The sequence below is a fragment of the Furipterus horrens genome, unplaced genomic scaffold (genome assembly GCF_987537825.1).
Source record: "Furipterus horrens unplaced genomic scaffold, mFurHor1.1.pri manual_scaffold_15, whole genome shotgun sequence".
Lineage (NCBI taxonomy): Eukaryota > Metazoa > Chordata > Mammalia > Chiroptera > Furipteridae > Furipterus > Furipterus horrens.
In genome coordinates this window covers 336860-356028 of record NW_028327185.1, presented here as the reverse complement: position 1 = coordinate 356028, position 19169 = coordinate 336860, and the positions used below count along the sequence as shown (strand labels likewise).

Below are 19169 nucleotides of genomic sequence, written 5' to 3'. Positions count from 1 at the left end.
GAGTCTCCATCTCCCCACCCATAGACACTTCCATCAGGGACGGTGTAGGACCTCCAGGTGAAGAAGAGCCAGTGGAGGCAGGGAGAGGCCTACCAAACAGGCAAAGGCAGACGTGGCCCCTTGTCAGCATCCTTTCTCAAGAGAATGGGGACAGCTGGCATCCTCTGTCCATCAGAGGTTCTAAGAATCCGAATATGAAAAAAGGCCAAACCATGATTATTCCAGGTTGCCCTTCGGGGAGTCTTCTCTGTGGGCCCTGGAACCCCTATCAGACCAGGAGAAACACCACCACTTTGGGAAAAAGGCAGACAACTGGGAACCCTCCTTAAAGAGATTTAATTGTGTCAACTGCATAAAAGGGGTTAGTGCGGTTAAACGTCTGCTGCATTACAAACTGCTGTTCTTGCTGTTTTATTAAAGACCCTCTAGCGCTGCCCATCTTCAGGTTCATGGCTCTAGACTTTGGGGAAAACAAGTATTCGCAACAGCAGAGTAAAGAGAAGGCAGTCTGTCCTATTCACCAGTGTCTTCCCACGGCAGAACAGACCCCTTTAGAACAGACCCCTTTAAAGAGACCAGGAGGGAAAGGTGATGGGCTGCCCATGGCAATTAACGGCAGCCAGAGTCCAGAAGAGACCGAAGGGAGTTGGCAGGGCAGAGCCCAGGGGCTCCCCAGCCCGCTCACCCCATACATTTTAAGCCCTTAGGTTTCCTTCTGACATTTCCCCCTAAGCCCAGTTTCTCCGTCAGCTCAAATGCAGTGAAGATGTTCCTTCTTCCACAAGGACAAACTGAGGCTGGGAATGACTTGCCCACATTCTGAGGAAGCATGGATTTAAAGACAGGTTCTATTCCTTGAAGACTGGGGTGGGGTGGGGGTCCTTATTAGTGGGGACTGGAGGCAGCGGAGCGGGATCCAGAACGATTCCCTCGGGTCTGCAGGCTGCCATCTTCGACGCTGCAGCACAGCTGGGCAGGGAGAAGCGAGCGCCCCCCTCTGGCAGCGCGAGGAAGGGGCGGGCTGCAGCCTGGTGGCTCTAAATAACCAGCACTTAAGTGTTTGGGGAGGACTAAGTAGATTTATTCACAATATAAACTGTGACGTTTTATACAGGCTACCAAAACACAGGAGAGGCAGGAAGGGGCAGGGAGAACACCCGTGGCCACCACGCCCATCCGCACGCAGCGGCCCCGTCACTGCTGCTCAGCGACCCTGGAAGCCAGGCCCCGCGCTGCCCACCAGCCAAAGGCAGAAGCACCAGCACACTGTGCGCAAGTCTGTTTTGTTTAATTCCAGCCACTGAAACCAACAGAGAAGTTATTGCTTAGATAAATAAACCTAGTCTACGAGGAAAAAGAAAAGTGGATAAAGAAACAAACAAAACCCCAATAGTGAAAAACTTAAGTTCCCCAACAGGGTAATAGTAAACAGGAGAGAGACGCCTCCCATGAGGGTTTATTGGAATCTCTGGTGCCTTCCGGGCACTGAGACCAAGTTGGACGCCTGGCCGGACGCCCGAGCTGGATGCTGTGCAGGACAAGGTGCGCGCTCCACTGCCTTCTGAGCGGTGACAACCCTGCAAAACAGCACTTCAAACCTCAACGACCACAAACAGCTCTTAAGAAAAAAAATACAAAAGATGTCAAAAAAATTTTTAGTTGTTTTTTTCTTTTTTTTCAAAGAGTTCTGGAAAAATGATCCACAAGAACTAGAAATAGCACCGTTGGCAGGCTGGTGTAGATGCCAGTCCTGCAGCTTTGCAGAAAAACCGAGGCCGCCTTGGTTGGAGTCCTGAACGACCCTGGGGGTGAGGGGTTATTTTCGGCTCGGTGCGCCCCTCCCCGCGCAGCGCGCGCACACGTAGTCTTCCTTCTCTGCCGTCTCGGGGGAGACACCGACACAGACCTGGTGGAACCACCGGTTGCAGCTGCCGTCACACTGGACCCAGTCCACCTGGTCACAGAGAGCGGGGAGACGGGGTTCAGAGGGAAATGGGGTTCACAGCCGGCAGGCCAGCCTCAGAGCAGTTGGGCCAGTTGCCACCAGGGCCGCCGTCCCCCCCGGGGACTGCAGCACAGCAGCCAAAGCAGCCGAGTCAAAGCTGTCCTTCGGGCCGGGGCTGCTTTGGGGCGAGGCAGTGCTGCCCTGTGACTAGCAAGCAAAAGGCGGTCCGTCAGCACCCCCCCAACCTGCGCAGCGCCAGGACGGTGACGGCTCGAGGAGCAGGAAGAGGAGACAGGGAAGAAGAGGAGTTTCTTCAAGGAAAGGCAGAAGACCCAGGAACGGTGTAAGAGCAGAGAGATCAGTGGGGCAGGCCCACCATTCAGATCAGCTCAAAGCAGGTGAGCAGGAGAGAAAGACCTGGCGAGGCGAGGGCTAGCTCACGGGGTTTCCGAGTTAGGGGAGAGCGCGTCCTCCACGGCCCAGACCTCACTGACCTCGTCTCCTTCCGGCTGCAGGCAGCTCCCCGCCGGGCAGACAGCGTCTTCGTCCTCAGAGTCCTCCTGTTCAGAATGGGACGTGTCCGAGGGCAGGGAATGTGTTTCGGCCGAGTGGACAAAGTCATAGCTGCGCACTCTCTCTAACTGCAAAGTGTCCGTGTCCTGGGGGTGGCTCAGTCTGACCTTCTTCTTTCTGGGGGTCCGCAGTCTCCTCGCCCGATCCCATTGCTCACTGGCGAGCCCATCTCTGTCTAGGCGTCTCTTCAGTTTCCTCTCCAGGCTGCTGGTTCCATCTCGCTTCCCGCGACAGCACTCGTTCTGGGTGGGAGACGAGCACACTCAGTTTTAGCCTCCAGTTTGCCTGTGACTAGACTAAGATTGACGAGGCCGAGAACCAGCTGCGAGAGAAACCAGGCGAGCCCCCATCAGCGCTGAAAAGACTGCACCCTAGTGCCCACCGTCACCTCCTCCCTCACGTCCTACAGGACAGCCAACTGCCTGTCAGTGCTATCAAAGGAACTCTGGAAAAAGACGTCACCGAAAGGACTAGCCTCCTGATTATCCCACCAACGCCGGAAGGTGGGGAGAGGCCTCCCCTCCCCTCTTAGCCAAATCCACAAGCAGGTCACTGACAGCAGAGCTGGCACCCAGGTGCACCTGCCTCCCTGCCCCTTAGAGGAGCAGGTGCGGTAACTGACCACCATCAACAAGTCATCAGTTAACTGGTACCACGATGACAAAACTGAGTGCCAGCACCAGCCGTGGTGGCCTCTGAGCAAGCCTCTCCCCTGGCCCGACTGTAGCCGCAGGGGCCCGCCAGCGGGCCAGTGAGCTCAGGAGCACGAGGAAGTCACGGCTGCAACCCAGGCCATTCTCCAGGGTCCCTCATCCAGTCAGTCAGCACTCAGCACAACATCCTTAGTCTTATCCAGTCCTCCCACCAGCCATCTTGTTAGGGTTAGAGGAGTTCAAGCATTTGTTCAATATTAACTCCAAGAATATCTTTGATTTTTGAAGGTTTTATCCCAATAGGTCTTCCCAGGATAAACTGCATTTTCATCTCTACGATGTTTCTCTTACAGAAGAACCACCCTGCTTCTAGCTACTGCTTGGAAAGAATGAGAAGCATGTTTCTAAAAGAAGCAAGTCTGCAGTGATCTGGAAGGCAGGGCCCCGCACCTGCTGCTCACTGGCAGCCCAAGAACGGGCTGTGAGGCAGACGGTGGCCCCCTTCTCTGGGCTGCAGATGCCCTGACCTACCAGACCGCACGGCCCCACCCACCCTGCCCCCACCCCTCCCAGGCACTCACCTTTTCACTGCTGGGTCTCGCTGACGAGCTCCGGTCAGTCTGCTGAGCAGGGCTTGGCTTTGCAAGTAAAGTCTGGTAAAGTCCCTGCATTTCAGGAAGCGTTACCTGCAGCAGTTGCGCTTCCATCAGCAGCTCGTTCACTTCTGGGCTCACACCTGTCGTAGACCAGACCAAGTCACAGTGCTGATCGCCAGTGTGCTGCACACACATACACCTGTGACACTAGTGGCGCAGGGGCACCCGTCAGGCCATGACCAGTCTGTCCTTGTAAGTTACACGCAGTTGAAGTTTAGGTCCACTTGACATGCCTGAAGCACAGCAGGCAGAGCAGAGCCCAAACAAGTTCCCATCCTCTGATGACTGGGAAGGACTAACTCTGCACTGAGCCCCTCTCCCACCCTCACACACTCGAACGCAGACGACAGGCCCTCTGCCCTGATGGCTTTGAACAGAAAGCACAGCAGAGCCCAGGCTCTGGGCTGCTGTGACATGAGGATGGAGCTTCAGGCAAGACTCATGGGGCCTCATTTACAGGTAAAGACAGGAAAGAGGAAGCGGATTCCAGGTGGGGTACATCTCTAGGATCCCCCCAAGTCTCCTAAGTGAGGAAGTAACAAGGGGACCTGTGACTTAGTCTCTGACAGAAATGCTGTGTTTACTCCTCAGGTGGCATGGGCTTTGCCCTTTCACCCTGCAGGCAATGGACAAAGGGACTGCCTTTGTTTCCTGCACATGACAAACCTTCAAATGGGACCTTTCTCTACTTTGCAAACGCATGGTGACCATCTCTGACACCCCAGGATCCAGGTCTCTGTTAGGGTCCTGATCGTCTATAACAACTCTACTGCAAGACCACTGGCTGCTCTCCAGCCCCCAGAAAAATAAAATACAAACCATGGAGTGGAATGCAACTCCATCCCGTCGAGAAGGGAGAGAGGGAACGCGAGGTCCTGTTGTCCCAGTCGCCAGGCGCGGAGCAGGGGGCTGGGCCAGGGGGCTGGGACACCTGCAGGGAGGACACGGATCAGAGGGGGTTTCTCCAGGGCTCAGCACCTCCCACCAACCCCACGGCAGGAGCACAGGCTCCCAGGCAGGCACCGCAGAAGCCTGACCTCCCCACGCCAGAAGCACCTCCTGACACCTTCGGTCTAACCAGCGCCACGCAGTCCCTCGAGCCTGCGTCACTCCTGGTGTCACAGGACTGACTTCAGGGGGAGAGCCCATGAGGAAGGAAGTCCTTCTCTGGGCCTGAGGGCAGACCTCCCAGCCTCCTCTAACAGAAATGACAACACAGGGAACACAGACGGGACCCCGGAGGTAACCAGCTGGGTGCCCTAGACACCCACCTTCCTATCTTCTCCACTGGTGATGGAAGGAACTAGGAGGAACACTCCTCTGTCCCCAGATTAGCAAATAAGTAGCAGTAGTGCCCTCCCCTTTGACACACATGAACACCTAGTGCGTCTTGTGTGAGAAAACGAGTGTGGCCATGGGTGAGGGGGGGACAGGACGGACAGCCACCACTCACCTCAGCAATAACCACTGAATCATCGTTTGCTAAGTGCCAGGCACTGAACCGCAGAAGCCTGTACAAGTCTTTTAAAAAAAGAGGACCAGGATAGAGGCCAACATTCTGTCCTATCTCATCTGCCGAGGCGGAACTTGGGCAATCGGCTCGTTTGTGTCTGCTGAGCTCCCTGCCCCCAGGGCACCGCTCTCATGACCACATGCCCTCTCTCCCCGCAGCCCGTTGCCACAGGACACAGGAACCACCCGCCCCAGGGACAGTGGGAAGAACCTAGCTTTTGGCAGAAGGATCACATGGGATGGAACCAGTGGCCTCTCCTCTGAGGCAGCGTGGCACTTGGGCACTGCAAACCTATCTCCCTCCCAGGGCAGCAGCAGACAGAAGGCAAGTTCCTTCTCTGCTCAGTGATCTCCGTGAGAAGAGCAGAGAAAAAGTCGAGCAAAAAACTTAAAGGCACTTATACAGTCAATACGCACCTGGTTCACACATGCAAACTGCAGAAGTTATGTACACATGAGAAGGTGAAATCTGCTCTAGAGAAGCCGTGGCTGAGAGGCAAGCCCTGACCATGAGGAGCAGAGGAAACCAAAGCCACATGGTGGGACATGGGACCCACAAAGTGGGGTGCTGCAGGCCAAGTGCCAGGGACAGGAGGTGACCCCCCAAGCAACAGGCTCAGCTGGGGAAGAGGTGCATAGAGAAGCCACCTCCAAGAGCCGGCAGAGGCTCGGGCTCACCTTGCTGGTCTCGGACGCCTGCCCTGCTGCGGCTGGCCACTGGCAGTGCGCCACTCCTGAGCCCACGCGGCTGAGTGCAGGGGCGAGGCCCCCCGATGACAGCAGGTGCTGGGCCCTAAGCTGCCAGCTCACGGTCCTCTCAATCATGTAGCGCAGGGCGTCGCCCTCCGGAAGGCGTACACGCAGGCGCTGAAGGGAGGCCAGCAGGGGCAAGATCTTCTCCAGAGGTGGCTTCTCTGACCTCCGACAGTGGGGACAGAGCCAGAGGCAGGGGCCTTGCAGCACACTGGGTGCAGCCACGCAGCGTGTGTGGAACGCGTCCCTGCAGAGCTCACACTGGATCATGGGGCCGGCGGGCGCCTGCTGGCACAGGCAGACCTTCATCTCCGCATCGGGGACAGGCGACAGCAGCTTGCGCTCGTTGGCGAGCCGCAGAGACTGCAGAGCCTCCATCTCCCTCAGGCGCGCTTCCCCGAGGGCTGCCATCTGAAAAAGCAACCGCGACCAAGGACACTGTCACAGATGCCGCCTCCTCCTGGGCTCCAAGGAGACACTCCGCACTCAGGCCCTGGCTCTGCTGAGTGAGTGAGCTAGTGACTCTGGACAACCCCCCACAGTGGTGAAGGGCCACGTGTGGTGACTGGCAGGGAGGACTGTGCCCACCTCCCAGGCTGCGAAGGGGAGGGCCATGTGACTGAGCACACTGCCGAGCATGTCAGGTGAGCAATTAGTCAACAGGCGCCACCTCTCAGAAGTCTAACTTCCTCGCCCACTGACCGAGAAGATGTACTTCTCCTGAAAGGCATAGGCTGTCCACCCTCCGTGCACTAACTTCTGAGGTTCCCCATCTGTGTTCGGCTCATTAGCTGCAGATGGAAAGCTGTCCTGGAGCCATCCCCACACAGCGGTTGGCACGTCCTTACTGTCTCCGACATTAAGGCCGTGCACGTGAGCCGGACACAGTGACTGCAGACAAGTGATCCGAGAACCGCTGTGCCAGGCCTTCCCTACACTCCTGCACATGGGCAGGACAGTCAGGCAAAGTCACTGGGGCAAAAACAAAAGCAAGCTGCTTTTCTGCAGAAGGTGGCAGTACATGTGCACCATGAAGTCTCCTCTCCAGCAAAGCGATGACTTCAGTTCCCCCACAGGAGGGATCTGAAAACAGACCTCACCTCTCACAAGCAGCTGGGTAGCACTGGACACATTTCCAAACAGGACTCACAAGCTGTCTGGTGGGAATGTCACACCACAGGCCCAGCCCCCCACACCTCAGTCAGTCCAGGCAGCGTCTAAAGGTGACAAATGCCAAGCACAGGCGCAGCCCGAGTCAGCCACCCCCAGCTCAGCACAGCTTCCTAGCCGGAGGCTGGGCGGCTGCACTCCATGCTGACTTCAGTGACAAACGGAAGCACAGACTGTCACAGCTCCCAACACAAGTGATAAGCCACAATAGCAGCCTTTCCCCAAGTCCATCCCCACGTCCCCAAAGTGCTTCTCTGTCACAGCTGGAACCATCCCAGTCACCACCTCGGCCCACCACCAGCTCCCCCTGAGTCTGAAGGCCAGAATCGACACTCGGTCATCTTTTGTGGCTTGGAGAAGAGAATGTACAAATGGGGGGCTAGGGAGAAACCCAAACGCCTCACAGCATATCAGGTGACAAGCCTTTGGCATATTAGAAAACAACCCCATGTTTCTGTGAACAAAAACCCTGGGCAGACGCTGTACGAGCTACTGATGACAAGGTGCCTCCCTGTAGGTCAGAAACCACAGCAAGGAAAAACCACAGCTCTTCAGAGTTCACCTTTGAAGCCAGCAGGTAACAGACGAGTCCTGGGACGAGACTCAGTCGCTACAAGTTCAGAGCAGATGGGGTCTTTCTTCACAGAGGTGACACATGGATGTTACAGGGGAAGAGAGCACCTTAAACATGATGCTCAGGCAGCAGAATCTGATCAGAACCTGACTGAATGTACAGACACGCCCAAGAGAGGCTGTGTCAAAATACGTAAATAACTCAAGGCAGCCCACATGAAACACAAGGGAGGTCCGGGAGCTCCCAGGGAGACAGGGAAGAAGGTGCCCGGGCCCAGGAGGGCGCTGCGCAGCCCACTTCGCAGCAGGTGGGGCCCTGCTCTATAGGGCAGAGCCATGGCCACTCGTGCATCCGGGCAAGACTGCACCCAACTCAACGCTTCTGCACAGCAAAGAAAACCAGCAACAAAGTGAAAAGGCACCTATCAAATGGGAGGAAATACTGGCAAATCATGTGTCTGGTAGGGGTTAATACTCAAATTACATAAAGAACTCATACAGCACAACAGCAGAAAAACCAAACAGTCTGACTGAAAATGGGCAGATGGGAACTTCCGGCCAAGATAGAAGCCCAGACAGACATGCTGCGTCTCCCTCCACAACTAAGAAGGAACACAACTACCGCAAAACCAGCAATAACTAGAAGTTCCAGAAAAAAAATGGAAGTCCGATACATGAAGTTATAAAGTTATAAAGAAGTCTGGACGGGAAGGAGGGGTAAAGCTGGGGCAGAGAGGTCAAGCAGTGCTGGCGGCAGCAGCAGCAGCGGCACGATGGCAGTGAGCACAGACACCAGTATTTAAGGGGAGGCGAGAAGTACCTGGGAGCACCCCTGGCTGCAGACCAGACCCGTCAGATCGCAATTCCAACGCCAGGGAGGGCAGACCCCCACTGCCTCCGACTATGAGGGCCGTGGGGCGTAGGGATTGAGGAAGAGGATCCCGGTCTCTCAACTGAGAGTGAACGGCAGGAATCCGACCCCCGCCCCCACGCAAAACGCCACGGTGCAGTGAGAAGGGTCGCCTGGTTGTGACGAGTGCACAGGGCTCAGCCCCCCAATAGCGTAGGAAGTGTGACAGGCCCGCCCAGGAAGCAAAGGTAAACACAGAACTGTCAGGATGGCACAGATCATGACAGAGATCCCCGTGATGCAGCTTACCAACCAGCACATATATAATCTAACGAAGGAGCAGATAGATGATCTTTCTGAGGCTCAGTTCAGAGTTTTGGTTATAAAAATGCTTACAGACCTGACAGCAGATCTTAACCAAGACGGGGAAGGAATGAAGGCTAGTCCTGCTGAAATGAATGAAAACACATACGAAACTAGTGGTGAGGGAAAGAAAACCAGGGGTCAAATCAACAGATCGGAACATAGGGAAGGAACAAACCGTCAACCAGTACAGAAAGAGGAAATGAAAAGTGAGGAAAATGAGGAGAGGTTCAGAAACCTCTGGGACAGCTATAACGGGGCCAACATCTGAATCCCAGGGCTGCCAGAAGGTGACGAAGATATAGAAATTGAAAAATTATGTGAAAAAAATAATTAAGCAGAACTTCCCTAACTTGGGGAAGGAAATACTTACAGGTCCAGGAAGCACAGAGAGTTCCAGATAGGCTGGACCCAGGGAGGACCACACCAAGACACATTATAATCAAAATGTCAAAAATTAAGGATAAAGAGAGAATCTTAAAAGCAGCAAGAGAGAAGAAGAAAATTACATACAAAGGGGTCCCAATAAGACTATCAGATGATTTCTCAAAAGAAACTCTGCAGGCAAGAAGGGACTGGCAAGAAATAGTCAAAGTAATGAAAAGCAAAAACCTACAACCACGATTACTCTATCCTGCGAAGCTGTCATTCAGAATGGAAGGGCAGAGAAAGTGCTTCCAGGACAAAGTAACACTGAAGGAGTTCATCAGATCCAAACCACTGTTATATGAAATGTTAAAGGGACTTTTTTAGGAGAAAGGGGATCAAAACTACGAACATTAAAATGAAAGCTGTATCACAACAACCAACAACAGAAGCTACGGAATCGAAAGAAAGGCAGACTAAGTAGGCAACGAGAATGGGAAAAGAACTATAGGTATGGGGAACAGTATGGGGGGAGGTCAGCGGGGAGGGGCAAGGGGGGAAAGGGAGGGAGATGGTATAAGAATTAAGAAGCACAGTAGGAGGGAGTGGAGTAGACAGGAAGATGCTGAGAAGAACTATATGCACAACCAATGGGCATGGATTAAGGGGGGACAACTGGAGGGGGGGGTTACTGGGTGGAGGGGAACAAAGGGAAAAGAAACTGGGACAACTGTAATAGCATAATCAATAGAGCACATTAAAAAAAAAAAAAAAAGTAAAAAAGAAAATGGGCAGAGAATCCCAACAACCATGTTTCCAAAGGGGACGAACAGACAGCAGCACTAGCCACTATCATCAGGCAAATGCAAATCAGAGCCGCGTGAGCCATCACCTCACACCTGTCACGACGGCTGATACCGAAAGACAAGAAACAACAAGTGCTGGCGAGGATGCGGAGAGGAGGGAGCCCTCGTGCGCCCTCGGTGGGGTCGTGAGCTGCTGCAGCTACCGTGGAGAACAGTGTGGCGCTTCCACAAAAAATTAAAAATAGACCCACCACAGGATCCAGCAATCTCACTTCGGGGCATTATCTGAAGGAAACGCAACACAAACTTGGAAAGACACCTGCACCCCCACATTCACTGCAGCATCCCTGACAACAGCCAGGACAGGAAGCCACCTGAGTGCCCGTCGACAGACAAGCGGACAGAGAAGAGGTGGCGTATTTGCACCTGGACTATCGCTCAGCCATAGCAAGAAGGAAGTCCTGCCATTCGCAACATGGACGGACAGAGAGGGCATCGGCTGAGTGGAGTCCGACAGAGAAAGGCCAACAGCATAATCTCCCTCATCTATGGAATCTAAAACGAAAATTCCCAAACCCACAGATACAGAGAACAGGCTGGCGGGTGTCAGAGCCGAGAGTGGGGGCTGGGCAACATGGCTGCAGGGGGTCAAAGGTGCAGACTTCCAGCTGTAACGTGAGTCTGGGATGTGACGTGCGAGGTGGTGACGAGTTAGCAACACTGCGCTGAACACCGGAGAGCTGCTGAGAGAGCGAGTGGGACTTAAAGGTTCTCAACACAAGTGAAGACAGTCTGTCCCTGTGTGGGGTAATGGACTGTGATCAAGTCACAACATACAAACACCGAGTCATTATTCTGTGCGTGTGAAGTTAATACAAAGTTATATGTCAATTACAGCTCATTAAAAAAAAAAACTGAAGGCATCCAAATGACACAGCTGTCTCTTTCTGTCCCAATACTGTGCTCCCTGAACGTCAGCTAGATGGCGCTTCATCTGACGGCAGGGTCAGCAGCCAGGACCCCCAACCCAGCCTGCAGGCACTGCTGAGACCAGTGGGGGCCCTTGCTGACTCTGCTGCACCTGTCCGCCTCTGCATGGAAAGCTGGTCCCTGCAACAAGCTCCTGTGAACAAAGCAGGGTGGGCAGCTGCCCTGCCCAACAACAGGGAAAGGAGAAAGGAGGCCCATACGCACCGCCGCGGCCGTCTCCTTGCTCTCGGCCAAGGCCCGCTCCAGGCCACTCACAGTCTCCAGCCTGCCGCCTCTCTTCTTCCCCGCGGGCAAGGGCTCCTTGGACTTCCTCTGCTTCCTCTTTGGTCCCGAAGGGCCGATATCGCAGCGAGGACAGAGCACCTACAGCGGGGCACAGCACAACCACTGGCATGCGGGTTTTGACGCGGCCCGTGGAAGCCCCAGGGGAGGCGCCGGGCAGTGGGGAGGATGTCACGTTCTTACTAACAGCGCACCTGTCACACAGTGCCCTGAGTGGACAGCTGTCCTCCGCAAAGGGAGGAGGACAGCAAACAAGGGAGAAGGAACTCTCACAAAGCACCAACTTTGATTCTAACTGTAACGCGTTGTCTGCTTACAAAACACAGACTAATCGCCAGTGTCCAGGTCCAATCCAAACAGACCAAGGAACCTCAATGAGGAAGCCCTCGCTCAGACTCAGAACGCTGGCCTCCAGGTGCCCACGCAATACTCCCACACTGCCTCCCTAGAAGCTTAGGAGGACCTCCGGGCTCTACCGAAAATAACACCTCACAGAACACAGGCGTCAGGGGCATCTCCGTGGGACGTGAGGGGCTGCGTGGTCAGCAACTAGGGGACCGAGGCTGCGCACTTACCTCTAGGAGTGAGTATGGAGAACCCTCCATCAAGAATGTATTAGCGGCACATTCTTTCCACGCCTGCACCTCTGTGACCAGGGACTCCAGTCTGGGCAGGGGGCTCAGGTGCACTGGGATACAGCGGCCCCGAGTGACCAGCTCCACCAGAGTGTCGAGCACCGGCACACGGCCTCCAGCCTGGTGACCAAGAGAAATTAGAGCAACTCAGGAGAAAGAACGCTCCTGAGTAAAAGCAGGCAAGGCCTGGGGAGACAAGCACACGCCAGGCAGAGAGCAATGAGCCCGCCACCTGACTAGTGATGGTGGGGGGTGGGAGCCACGTTTTCTTTCCCTCACCAAAATTAAAGAACCTACTTCGTGCTGGGCCCCCCCGGGGACAGCTGACTCTGCCCTTCTAAGCTCATGTGCCACACTGGCTGCCGTGGACAGCTTGAAAACAGCTCAGCAGAAATGGAGACCTGCAGGTTCGCATGCTGCAGTGCAGAAACCCACTCATCGACAATGCCTCAGACACATCACCCAGGGAAATACTGTGGGCTCAGACAGCCCGTTGGTTCGCACACTTGAGAACTCCGTTCAAAAGCCCAGACACTGACTCATCACCAGGGTCTAATACATTCCAGGTGGTGCTGGGACCACATTTTGAGAACGAAAGAGTCGAACCAGAAGAAGAAAGCGTGAGGTGAGGGTCAAGTGAGGGTGGGCCTTGGGGGCAGCAAGGCTGCTGGCTGACAGCAGTGACCCCAGCACCAGCCAGGTCTCTGATGAGACACAACATAAAACAATACAGCGTCACAGGTGCCCTTGTGTGCTCTGCCCAAACGCCCAACTGGACTCCATCTGCAGGCTTCGATGCTCACGTCCCGTGCAGAGGAAACACGGGAGACAGATCACGCCTCAAGGAAACAAGAAGACAAATGCACGGGCCAGACACACAGCAGGATGAGTCTCCTGGACAACATCATGAATCGTGGGATGGAGAGCAGGACTCCCCAGGGTGGAAAAAAAACTAGAAGGCATGTCATCGATTAGATGCAACGCGTGATCCTGAACTGGACAAACTACTGTAAGGGACGTTTTTGGGAACACTGCATATAGACGAGGTAGGTTGATGTTTCCTTGCTTTTGAAATTTCTTCTTGTAGCACTGAAACTGTAAGGGCTCAGGTGGTCTGCTGGACACCGAAGAAAGGCGACTTAGACTATAGGCTCTGCTAGGATACTCCCCTCAGACGCACACGGCGAGCTGCCCACATTAAAGCAGAACTCTGTGGAACATTTTTAAATAACTAGCCCACTGAACAGGAAGAGGCTCCTTGATGTTAGGTCTGTTATTCTTTAAGTGTAGGAAGCAGTCATGGCCAGGCCATTGTTTCAAGATGTGCCCCACGGACCCCCTGCAGACACGTCCTGCCTCTGATGGCACAAGCTCCCCCTCCTCACTGCCCGGATTTGCCCTCCTGGTAGGCGCGAACCACGAGCAGAGGGGACCAGCAGCCACTGACCCGAGATGCCCTCTAAGGCAAGTTACAAGCTTCAGGTTTACAAGTGGAAAATAAGAAAGACACTCCGCTATAACCACATTTCCAATCAAGTTCCCCAGCTGACCACGGGGACATCCTAGAGGGCAGTGTCAGTGCCCCGCTGACGCGGCCAGTGAGTGAGACTCTTTCTCACCCACAGGCCCCATGCAGGGCCCCCGGCACTTAGTACTCTGGATAACTAGTTGGCAACTGGCTCTCAGGTTCATTTCTCCTGGAGGGATGGAAGGCCCCCACTGCTTGGTGCCGTGTCTGGGCCCTGAGACAGTGTCCGGCCATGGGACAACATCACTCACCGCTCGTGATGTCCTAACTCCAAGCGGCTGGGAAGCCAACCAGACAAACCACACTTCTCAAAGATTAACCAACACTTCTCTCACAACTTCATTTTTAGCTCTTTCTTCAATTCCCAACAAAGGACTCACTTGTTATAAATATTTATGCCAACTGGTCAGACAACAGGTGAGAGTACATCTGAACACAGCTGAGCAGTTAGTTACCTGGCCCAGCCAGGCTCTGAATCTGAGCAGTGAAAGCCAACTATTGCCCTCTCCAATTTTTCAATTATTGCCCTTAGTAACAGACACATGCACACACCCAGGGTTGTTGTTCACACTGACCTGCAGGGCTTCCACCTCTTGGAGCCAGTCCCTGGCTCTCTGCACCGCATCCTTCAGAGCCGCCCCGCTGGGCAGGTATGCGGGGATCTCCTCCATCTCCTTCAGCGCTGCGGCGAGGCTACTCAGGGAGTGCCGAGGCCTAGGCAAGTGACACGTGAACAGCTCAGCGCCATGTGTGATGGCTCACCCTCCTTGTGGTTTACCAAAGAAACTAAAAAATTAACTCAAAGGAAATTCAGTACAGCATGATTTTTTAAATGGCAACAACTACTAGATATCCAATTAATTAGTTTCAAAGAGCTGCCTAAGACTTAAGAGCATCTAAGATAAAGCAAATGACTCAGTCGAGCATGTAAGATCTATGTATCCCTCATTTTATGCTGGCATAACCACAGCTTCCACTTGCAGCTCACTTAGGAATGATGCACTTGGTTACACACGTCTGTCTCTCCTGCGTCATCCTACATACACTGTCAAGACTCGTAGTTTCACTAAGAGAATTATAATTCTCTAGGGTATCAACATACCACAAGCACAGTATGATAAATTTTTGTACTCTTTAATGATCACAATTTTAGGATTACAGAGCCTGTCCACAGCTTAGATTACTTTTTGTGCTTTAGGTTGTATCAACCGGAGCAATAAAGACCTGTCAGACAGAGGGCAGGGTGGCGGGGGACTGGTCGCGCCCTCAGGTGGCTGCTGTAGCCCAGTGGCCTCTCTCAAGTTCAGACAGGGTGCCCTCCCTTCCTGAGCAGCAGCCCCGACGTCCAGCCACGGTCCTCTGTTCTATAGGACTGGGCATGTCAACTCCTCCTCTTTAGGGACACTTGGGATCTCATTCATTAACTCTGAGTTCAAACAACAGTTCCACTGATTTGTAAGCTTTGTTTTCTCTCACAGATGGTGTCATACAGGAAAACTCTGGACAAGGCATGTCCACTTGAGTCATTCATTCCGTAATCAGTGAAGTAAGAAAACACCTTGCCCGCCCCCCTTCCCAACAGCCCCAACAGCACAGCTATGCCCACGACCGCAGCTGCCCACAGCACGCTCCGCGCCAGGCAGAAGCCCCGACCCCCCAGAAGAGGTGCCGCGTGCTCTCTCACCTGGCTCGGAGGAGGCTCCTGGCTCTGTCATCCCAGTGCTCTGCCACTGTGAGCAGCTCCTGCAGGCGGGCCATCGCCTTCTCCACGGCTGCGCACGGGGCCAGGCCCACCCCGAGGTCTATGAGCCGTCTCATGTCATCTAAAGTGAGGGAGCTGGGCTCCAGGCAAGCTTGCTGCACCTCTTCCAGCCAGCGGGCCTGCTCCAGGCGGACGCGCATCTCCGCGAGCTGCGGCAGCGCGACGTCGAAGGCGAAGCTGACGTCCAGCAGGCTCTGCAGCTCAGCGGCGCGGGGCATCTCCTCGGAGAGCAGCTTCCGGCTGTGCTGCTGGAACTCTTCCACCCGGCTCAGAAGGTCCTGAAACGTACCGCGCGGTGCCTCAGAACAGGGGCCCGTCATCGCTTGCCTCACACAGTCTCCAGTGCCCGCTCAACAGGACATGGCCACCTCACCAGGTGTCAGCGCTAACGCGGGTAAATGAGGTAACAGCTGCAACAAGTGACTGTCACAAGACCCTACAGCAGCTGCAAGGAGCAGCTGGTGGTCACTTTCAAGGGGAAAATGCCCCCCTTGTAAGCCTGTCATAATCTCTGTACACACACACACACACACACACACACACACACACACACACACGCTCTCACGTCAACCAAACTTATTTCCAAAAGGCAGGATCGCCAAGCCCTCACCCAGGTGCCTCTGCAGTTACCTTCAGCAGCGGCGTCTGACTGAGGACGCAAGGCAGAGCGTACAGCTGCGTCACAAATTGTCGGAGCTCACTCACCGTGAGCTGGTTTGGGGACTTTCCTCCACCAGATCGGTATCTAAAGACAAAGGCGGAGAAAGCCCTGTGAGCACTCAGACACTCCCCGTGCCCAGGTTCCAGGGCCGCAGATGCAAGACAGGGCAAGTGGCGCCCACAGAGGCCCCCTCCCACCAGAAGCACACACCTGGTCTGCCTCTTGCCGTTGAGCAGCTGCTGGGCAACGGAGGCACACTTCTCTGCGTCCTGCGTGACCAGGCGAAGGTGGCGCAGAAGATCATTGTCTGGGAACTTCTTCATTTCAGACTCTTCAATCAAAGCCTTGAAGCTGGCAAGGCCTGGGGGCAGAGAAAAGGTCATCTCCCCTGGGACCCCACACTCACTCCTCCTGGCAGGTGGTGTCGAGGGAAGACTGCTTTGATCAACTCTGACCTATAAATGCTTGCAAGGCTTTACATCCCTACGTTCCTACTATCAACGCACTATGTCTGAAACAAGCGCCTAGAGGTGCTCTTCAACATGGAGACATTTAGCCCTGAAATGTTTATATGGACAGCAGCTGATTTTTCAAACAAAGCAAACACAAGCTCTCACTGGGCTTGAATTTCCCCTCCCACATTTTACTCTGAGGCTGGCAGGTAGCGTGCCCAGCCCCTAAACACAGGAGGGCACGTTGCCTCTCATGCTCGCAGAAACCCTGGAAGAGATGGGGAGGGAAGTCATGGCTCTCACATATGACAGCAGGAGAAAGGAGGCTCAACAGAACAACAGGTGACATAAACCAGCACCTCGTCTCATTAAAACAAGGTTTTCTAAGGCTCCACGTAAAACAGGAACCACTCCTGTTTCTGAGACACAAGCACAAAGGTCCCTCTGCTCCCTGACCTCAATAGGAGCACCACACCCGCCTGCCCACTCCTGTATCTCCCCCTCTGCACGGGCCCCGCCAGCCCGGCCGCACAGGGCTCGCCCGCCGGCAGCTAGCTAACGCAGCCCTGTCACAACCTGTCCTGTTTCCTGTGCCACATACTTTTCTTCTTGTTGATCTTCGCCTCCAAAGCATCGTTCACATTCAAGGCCCACTCATTGTAAGACTCTGCACGAAGCTTCAACGCGTTCATCATGGGGTAGAGGTCATCAAGGGTGTACCTGTACCTGCAAACGGAAGATGTGGGTTTGGAGGAAATCAGATGTTTTCCATTCACCATTCTGACCCTGGAACCGAGGGCCCCGAGCCTCATGAGGGAGTCAGCGCTTCCGCGGGACACAGCCCGGCCCCCACGCACCGCAGCTTGTATCTGTGGGGCGGGCAGGCACACAGCTCCTGCGCGTGGTGCAGGCAGGCGAGCAGGCCGGGTGAGCACGCGCAGGAGACGGCTGACATGAAGCACGTCGTCTTGCACCGCAGACACTGGCGCTCGTCGTCAGGCAACAGCTCAAAGTCCATTCTCTCCGCATCCATCACTCCCTGCAGTAAAGTGCGCGTAAGAAGCCTGCAAAGCCCGGGTCCTCAGCCGGCCCCCGCGCCCGGGGCACAGGGCGAGCGCTGAGTGCATTCACCCAGCAAACGGGGTCAGCCTGCCTCACATGTCTAGTGAGGACCCGTTTTGGAAAAGGTGTGACGTGAGTATAAAAACAGTGATTATAACAGGATGACAAAACCGGAGATAAGCTGTCCAACCTACTCCACAGCGGCCTTACCCATTGTGTGTACAGGTAAGAGCAAAGGAGACGTCTGTGCTTTCTTCCCCCGAGGAAACGCTACCCAGGGATTCAGAGTGGTGTTGTTGGAGAACCCACAGAGCAGACAGACGAGGAAAAGGACCAAGCTGCTCGAGTCAGGCTCCTGGGCAGGGGCTGCTGAGGCTGGGAGGGGGCGGGGCCCAGAAACCCTTTCCCTGAACGTCGCTGGCTGAAGGGTCCCACCATCTGAAGGGCCAGGCAGCTTGTGCAGTGGAAACTTCAGTAATAATAAAGTCATGGTGTTAACTGGGAACGTGCCAAGAAAAGTGAGGTCTTGACCAATCAATGTCAATGGTGGTGTGTGCCGTGCCCTCAACGCTCGGACCCTCCCGGGGTCACCTCTGCGAGGGAGAAGCCCCCCTTTACCTCCTCCCCAACTCTGGCCGGGACCCAAGCCCAACCTCGAGAATCAAGTCAGTTCATGAGTCATCAAGCTCCTTTGCTCTACTCTCTTGACTCTGCATTTTAACCTTCTGACCATTTCACATCCTGCTGACCAACAAACAGACCAACTAAAACACAGAGTGAGGAAAACGCGAACAGTAAATCTTGGTTTTAACCTGGACCTGATCACTAAGAAGGACTTAGCAATAGAGGTGTTTGAAGTTGTTGTTTAAAATGAGATTAAGGACCAATTTTATTGATTGTGATTGAGTTCACCCAATTTTAATTTGTAAACTTTGACCTGGAAAAAATGATTAGTTCTCAAAGTTCTAAAACTGAGCTACCGTTCCTCATGGAAGACCCTGGCAAGGTACCTGCACCCTCTGGGCACTGCTGCCCCGAACTGCAAAACATCAGGGAAGGAAGGGAAACGGCTGCTGATCTTTAATAGGCTCTAGGATTCCATCTAATGAGGCAAATATACCAAAAACATAAAATACATCGTCATAAACTCAAGAAAATATGCTTAAGGTCTGTATGCTGCAATCTACAAAATACCGAGGGGAAGAAATCGGAAGACCTACACATGGCGGGGCACACTATGCTCATGAAGACTCAGTATTGCTAAGGTACCAGTTCTGCCCCAAACCATCCATACATTTAAATATAATCCCAATCAAAATCCAAAAAGGCTTTTTGGCAGAAATCAATAAGGTAATTCTAAAATTTATGTGGAAAAAAGGAACTAAAATAACCAAACCAATTTTCAACAAGAACAAGTTGAAGGATTCACACCACCTCATTTCCAGACCTGTTAGGAAGTTGGAGTGACCAAGACCACACGGCATCAGCAAGAGGACAGACGCAAATCAACAGGAGAGAACAGAGTCCAGAGACAGACCCACACGTACGTGCTGAGTGACCCTCAGCAAAGGCGCCAG

General features: G+C 54.1%; 1 protein-coding gene across 1 annotated transcript in view; it reads right to left on the bottom strand.

Moving 5' to 3' along the window:
- Positions 1-1059: 1059 nt before the first annotated feature.
- The window catches only part of KDM5B (lysine demethylase 5B), a 49996-nt gene continuing 31886 nt past the window's right edge, over positions 1060-19169 (bottom strand). Inside the window, exons 15-27 of the mRNA XM_090263452.1 lie at positions 17388-17569; positions 17132-17256; positions 16289-16439; positions 16048-16162; positions 15340-15695; positions 14231-14369; positions 12068-12247; positions 11415-11573; positions 6018-6503; positions 4647-4758; positions 3753-3907; positions 2440-2760; positions 1060-1954 (exon numbers count right to left, since the gene is read on the bottom strand). Coding sequence (XP_090119578.1) covers positions 1817-1954; positions 2440-2760; positions 3753-3907; positions 4647-4758; positions 6018-6503; positions 11415-11573; positions 12068-12247; positions 14231-14369; positions 15340-15695; positions 16048-16162; positions 16289-16439; positions 17132-17256; positions 17388-17569 — 2619 coding nt within the window. The 3' untranslated portion in view covers positions 1060-1816. The remainder of the gene's footprint in view (positions 1955-2439; positions 2761-3752; positions 3908-4646; positions 4759-6017; positions 6504-11414; positions 11574-12067; positions 12248-14230; positions 14370-15339; positions 15696-16047; positions 16163-16288; positions 16440-17131; positions 17257-17387; positions 17570-19169) is intronic.